The sequence below is a fragment of the Pipistrellus kuhlii genome, unplaced genomic scaffold (genome assembly GCF_014108245.1).
Source record: "Pipistrellus kuhlii isolate mPipKuh1 unplaced genomic scaffold, mPipKuh1.p scaffold_m20_p_19, whole genome shotgun sequence".
Taxonomy (NCBI): Eukaryota; Metazoa; Chordata; class Mammalia; order Chiroptera; family Vespertilionidae; genus Pipistrellus; species Pipistrellus kuhlii.
In genome coordinates, this window is record NW_023425504.1 from 15,602,243 (window position 1) to 15,607,750 (window position 5,508).

Sequence of the window (5,508 nt, forward strand, 5' to 3'; positions counted from 1 at the left end):
AGAGTGGGGACAGAACCTAGAAGCAATAAGAAAGATGATCCTCCCTCAAACTCTTCCTCTCCACTTCCTGGCCACTCAATGTATATCCTACATAATAAAAAGCTAATATGCAAATTGTCCCCTCAACCAGGAGTTCCACCATCAGGCAGGCCAGCCAACCGCCCATGTCCCCTCCTCCTGGCCAGGCTGGCCGGACCCCATCCATGCACGAATTCATGCACCAGGCTCTGAATTACAAAAGAAGCCAGCACCTCCAAGGAACCTCTCCTCTTCAAGGGCAGCCCAACAGGTTCTCAGGGCTCTGCCTGACCAAAGGGGTCCCAGACATCACTCAGGTCAGAAAGTGGGACGCAGGGATCTGTATTTGGAACACATCCCTCAGGACACTCCAATAAGGGAGCTCAGATACTTCAGTTTGAAGTGAAATATATATACACTGAGTGGCCAGATTATTGTGATCTCTGAATGCATAATCATATACATATATTAGAGGCCTGGTGCATGAAATTCATGCACTGGGGGAGAGAAGTCCCCTCAGCTCAGTCTGCACCCTCTCTAAGTCCAGGACTCCTTGGGGGTTGTCCAACTATCAGCTTAGGCCCGTGATCCCTCTTGCAGTGCAGGTCCTCTCACTCCTTACTGCCCACTTGCTCACTGCTCCTTAGCACTGCTGTGGAGGTGGGAGAGACTCCCACCACTGCCGCTGTGCTTGCTATCCATGAGCCTGGCTTCTGGCTGAGCAGTGAATACTGACCAACAGGTGACAGCTCCTGAATTAAGTGCCTGCTCCCTGGTGGTCAGTGTGCATCATAGCTTCATAGCTACCGTTTGGTCGATTTCCATATTAGGGTTTTATTGTATAGGATCTCTGAGGCCCGATGCATGAATTGGTGTATGGGTGGGGTCCAGCCAGCATGTCCAGGGGGAGGGGACATGGGTGGTTGGCTGGCCTGCCTGCTGGTGTAACTCCTGGTTGAGGGGACAATTTGCTTATTAGCCTTTTATTATGTAGGATATACACTGAGTGGCCAGATTATTATGCCTTCAGAGGTCATAATAATCTGGCCATTCATATACATACACATAGACAGACACACACACTGTTTTTAAACTGTTTTAAGACGTCAGCGGGTGGGGGTAGGAGGGCTGGAAAAAAGCTGCTGCAGAAGGAATCTAAGTGGGGGATGGGAGTGTGTGTAGGGGGGTGCTCTCTGCAGCTGCCAACCCCCATCTCACACTAAATTCAAGGTCTAATCTTAATCAAGTGTCTCCCGGGCTGCAAGTACATATTTGTTTCTTTTCCAGACAATTGCCTGAGCTCCTTTTAGCCTCCTGCTTGAGGTTTCAAAATTGTATTTAAGTAAGGATTTGAAAAAAGCTGGTTGGCTGTTGTCCTGAAAGTAGCGAAATATCCCTTGTCTCTTAGTGGAGGGTTCAGGACAGGCACACAAGGCATTGGGCTCATGGCTCTGAGGCCCTCAGTATTTCCCTGCCCAAGAATCACCTCCCCCCTTCCCCCCCACCCACCACCACTACCACCACCCGCTGTGCCTGATTTGCTCTTCCTCCCACCACGTCTCCAGTTCTTTGCTCCCGCCCTCCCGCCCGCCCTCTGCCTCCGCCTCCCCCCTCCAAACCCCCGCTTAGTTCTTTTCCTAGCAACTGCGCTCCAGCCGCACTTCCCGCCCTCGCCTAGCACCGCGCCACAGCTCACGCCTCTGCTTTCCTCCCCGACCCCGCAGTCCCAGCGCTCCTTCCCCAGCGCCTTCCCCAGCACCACCCGCGGTTGCTCCAGACTCCTGGCCCTTGAGAGTTCCTTCCTCCGGCTGATTTGGACGTTACTCCGCCCCTGCGCCACCACGGTCGCCACTCGCCGCCACCGCTGCCTCCGCACCGCAGCCTCCATCACCTCCACCACCCGGCGGCCGCCCCCCAGGGCCATGGAGCAAACAGGTAGCAGGAAGCGGAAAGCGCCCGCCATAGAGGGGGCGGCTGAGGGCGCGTCATCGCCGGGCTCGGCCTCGGCTGCCGGGGAGGGCCCCCCGTTGCTGCCCAAGAAGCCTAGGCGGCCTGCGGCGCGGCGCTCGCTGGTGCCCTGCCTGATGGGCCGCGCGGTGGGCGCGCGGGATCGCTTGGGGTCCCTGGGCTTCGAGGGCCGGCTGCGGGGCTACGCGGTGCAGAAGCTGCCCGAGCTGCTGCGGGAGCGCCCGCTGGCCCTGGGCACCCTCAACAAGGTGTTCGCGTCGCAGTGGCTGAGCACCAGGCAGGTGGTGTGCGGCACCAAGTGCAACACGCTCTTCGTGGTGGACGTGCAGTCCAGCCACATCACGCGCATCCCGCTCCTGCAGGACGAGGGCCCCGAGCCGGCGCAGGCCCAGCCCGGCTGTGGCATCCACGCCATCGAGCTGAACCCCTCCAAGACGTTGCTGGCCACTGGGGGCGAGAACCCCAACAGCCTGGCCTTCTACAAGCTGCCCACCTTGGATCCCGTGTGCCTGGGCGACCGCCAAGGCCACAAGGACTGGATCTTTGCCATCGCCTGGCTGTGTGACAACGTGGCCGTGAGCGGGTCCCGCGATGGCACTGTGGCTTTGTGGAGGCTGGATCCACGCCTGGTCTATGGCCGCACCACGTGGCACAGTGACACGGGGCTCCCCGTGTACACCCACATCCACCCGAGGGTCGTGGACACCATCCCCAGGTCCAGCACTAACCCTGGTAACCGGAAGGTGCGGGCCCTGGCGTTCAGTAGCAAGAACCAGGAGCTGGGCGCAGTGTCCCTGGATGGCTACTTCCACCTGTGGAAAGCCCGCAGCACCCTGTCCAGGCTGCTGTCCGTCAAGCTGCTCTACGGCAGAGAGAACGTGTGCCTGACCTACTGCGACGACCTGTCCCTGTATGCCGTGGGCTCCCAGGCCCATGTCTCCTTTCTGGATCTGCGCCAAGGTCACCAGAACATCCGGCCCATGTGCTCCCGAGAGGGGGGCACTGGTGTGCGCTCACTGAGCTTCCACCAGCACATCATCACCGCGGGCACAGGCCATGGCTCCCTGCTCTTCTATGACGTGCGTGCCCAGAAGTTCCTGGAGGAGAGGGCATCGTCCAACCTGGACTCCTCCCCAGAGCCCTCAGGGAGGAAGCTCAGGCTCACCTGTGGCAGAGGCTGGCTCAACCACGATAACCAGTGGGTGAACTACTTCGGTGACATGAATGAGTTCCCCAATGCTCTCTACACCCACTGCTACAACTGGCCGGAGATGAAGCTCTTTGTGGCCGGGGGGCCTCTCCCTGCAGGCCTCCACGGGAACTATGCAGGCCTCTGGAGCTAAGGATGGCCACTGTGATCTCCAAGGGCCCAGACTTTCCCTCTCATTTTCCTGTCAGGCTGTGTTTGTGCTATTAACTATATGTGGCTTTTGTCCTCTACTTGGAACTGCCCAACTTACCTGTGTTTAGTGTATTAGGCAGAGAGGGGTGGGGAAGAGGGAGAGAGAGTTGTCCTTCAGGCAAACAAAACTTGGCTTTAATACTTTTCTACAACCATTTAACAATTGTTATACCAAGGTTCTGGGCTAATTCTTAGCTGTGTCCTAACTCTTTAAGTCATTTATAAATTCTCTCTAATGCCATGTAGTCAGTTTTACAATTGTGTATCTTTTTTCTTTGTTATCACTATTATATTAATTCTGTTTCTGGTTATTACTCATTCCAAATAGACGGTATATTAAGAACATTTTTAACTGGGTTGGTACATCCGTTCTGGAAAGCTAGCCATAGTTTTATAGCACTTTTCCAATTGGAAACTACATTCCAAGTTCTTATCAACTTTCAAAAATATTCCGTTTGCAAATTGTAGTCTTAGTGTTTATAGTTTGTAAGTTGTTGATGCTGAATGTGCTTTTTAACAAAGTTCATTCTCTTTGAAAAAAAGAACTGTCCTATAATCTTGTTTTTGTAGCAAAATCTCAATTGGTCAGAACACTTTAGGAATGCAAGGGTTCCGCTGATTGAATTTAAAGAATTAAGCTAAAAACCTAATCAATCTTTTTTTTCTTCAACCCGTACTTAAGTTTTTATTACCTGTTGTAAAATAGATAAATGGCAGTGTATTTTTTCACTTCTTGCCTTAGTACTGTCAAAAATTGTGAATATATTTGAATGTTTGTTGTTTAAAGAACTTGCATAGAGTTTCAGTGCCATCATTCAAAGCAGGGATTGTAAGTGTAAAATAGTAAGCTGGGAAGAATGTATACTGATCTAGGTTATAGACTGAATAATTTTTCTGTTGCTATTTTTAATACCAAATATTATATTCGAGCATACTTTAAATTTTCCAATCATACTTAGCAGTTAAGTCACAAGAAAAAACAGAAAGAAGAAATATAAGCTCAATTCCTACTACTGTTGAAAAAGATTCTTAATTTGTAAAGTCCAAATTAATGTTATTTTGTGAATATCAAAGATTCTTATGTAAAGCAGAATAAGTATATTGGTAAAAATAGTGTTGTTATAATCCTCATGTAATAGCATATGTTTTTCAAGGACACAAGATGTTTGTTTCAAGAACTTGAGCTGGTGATTAAATATAAATGAGATTACATGAATAAAAGTACTTTGGGGCTCAGATAAATACAAATTGTAGCTTGTTAGGAAAGCAGGTTGTACTGCTCCCTTTGTGAGAATACTGGAAGTGAGAAGGGAGGTTGGACCTTTCTCAAACCTGGCCAGGTTTTGCTGACCTTGGATTAGTTTTGTGGCGTCTGTTTTTCCTTAAATGTTTTGACATTCAGATGCTGCCTTGGTGTCCATGTACTACATGCTGTTCAGTTGCAAACCTGAACCAAGTAATAAAATGAGCTGTACTGAACGTGAGTTTAGAAATACAGAAAAAAAAGCTTTTGTTTACCGAGATTGTTTTAACAAGTTTATATAGTTCTTATATTAGCAGTGAGATGTATTTGTGTGCATGTGTCTCCAACGCAGTTGCATTTGTCTGGAGAGCAGAGACTATAACTGTCATCTTTATATTCTCTCATGTCTCCACTAATGCCTAGCAAATCATTGGCCACCGGTAAATATTTACTGAACGAATGTGTTTTTTCTCTGGAGATTTAAAGTCCAAGGCTATTAAAAATGAGTAAGTGCATAAATAAATAAATAAATAAATAAATAAAATGAAGTTTTAAATAGTATGGAATCCTGTTGTGTTCCCCCTCCTTTTCTTAAAAAATTGCCCTAATTTATTTCCAGGTCCAGCCATGGTGCTTATCCATTTGTGATACCAGAAGATAAAGGAACACAGATAAATTATAATGGCACTGGAATTTGATATTTTCACTTGCAAATACTTAGATTTGAAGATTTCACTTAATTTTTTTTCATAAATTAGGTTTTTTTAACTTTACTTTTATTGTTGACACTATTACAGATGTCCCCATCCTCCCCTCCCACCACTTTGCCCACCTCCACCAAGACCCCACCCCTTTCTCTCTCACAATACCACACAGT

The 5,508-nt window shown here is 49.0% G+C and overlaps 1 protein-coding gene across 1 annotated transcript; it reads left to right on the forward strand.

Annotated features, from left to right (window-relative positions):
- Nucleotides 1-1,665: 1,665 nt before the first annotated feature.
- LOC118722215 (DDB1- and CUL4-associated factor 12-like protein 2) lies at nucleotides 1,666-5,149 on the forward strand. The gene has a single exon (XM_036443585.2). It carries the CDS (start codon nucleotides 1,941-1,943, stop codon nucleotides 3,327-3,329), a length of 1,389 nt encoding a protein of 462 aa, XP_036299478.1. The 5' UTR covers nucleotides 1,666-1,940; the 3' UTR covers nucleotides 3,330-5,149.
- The last annotated feature ends 359 nt before the right edge of the window (nucleotides 5,150-5,508 follow it).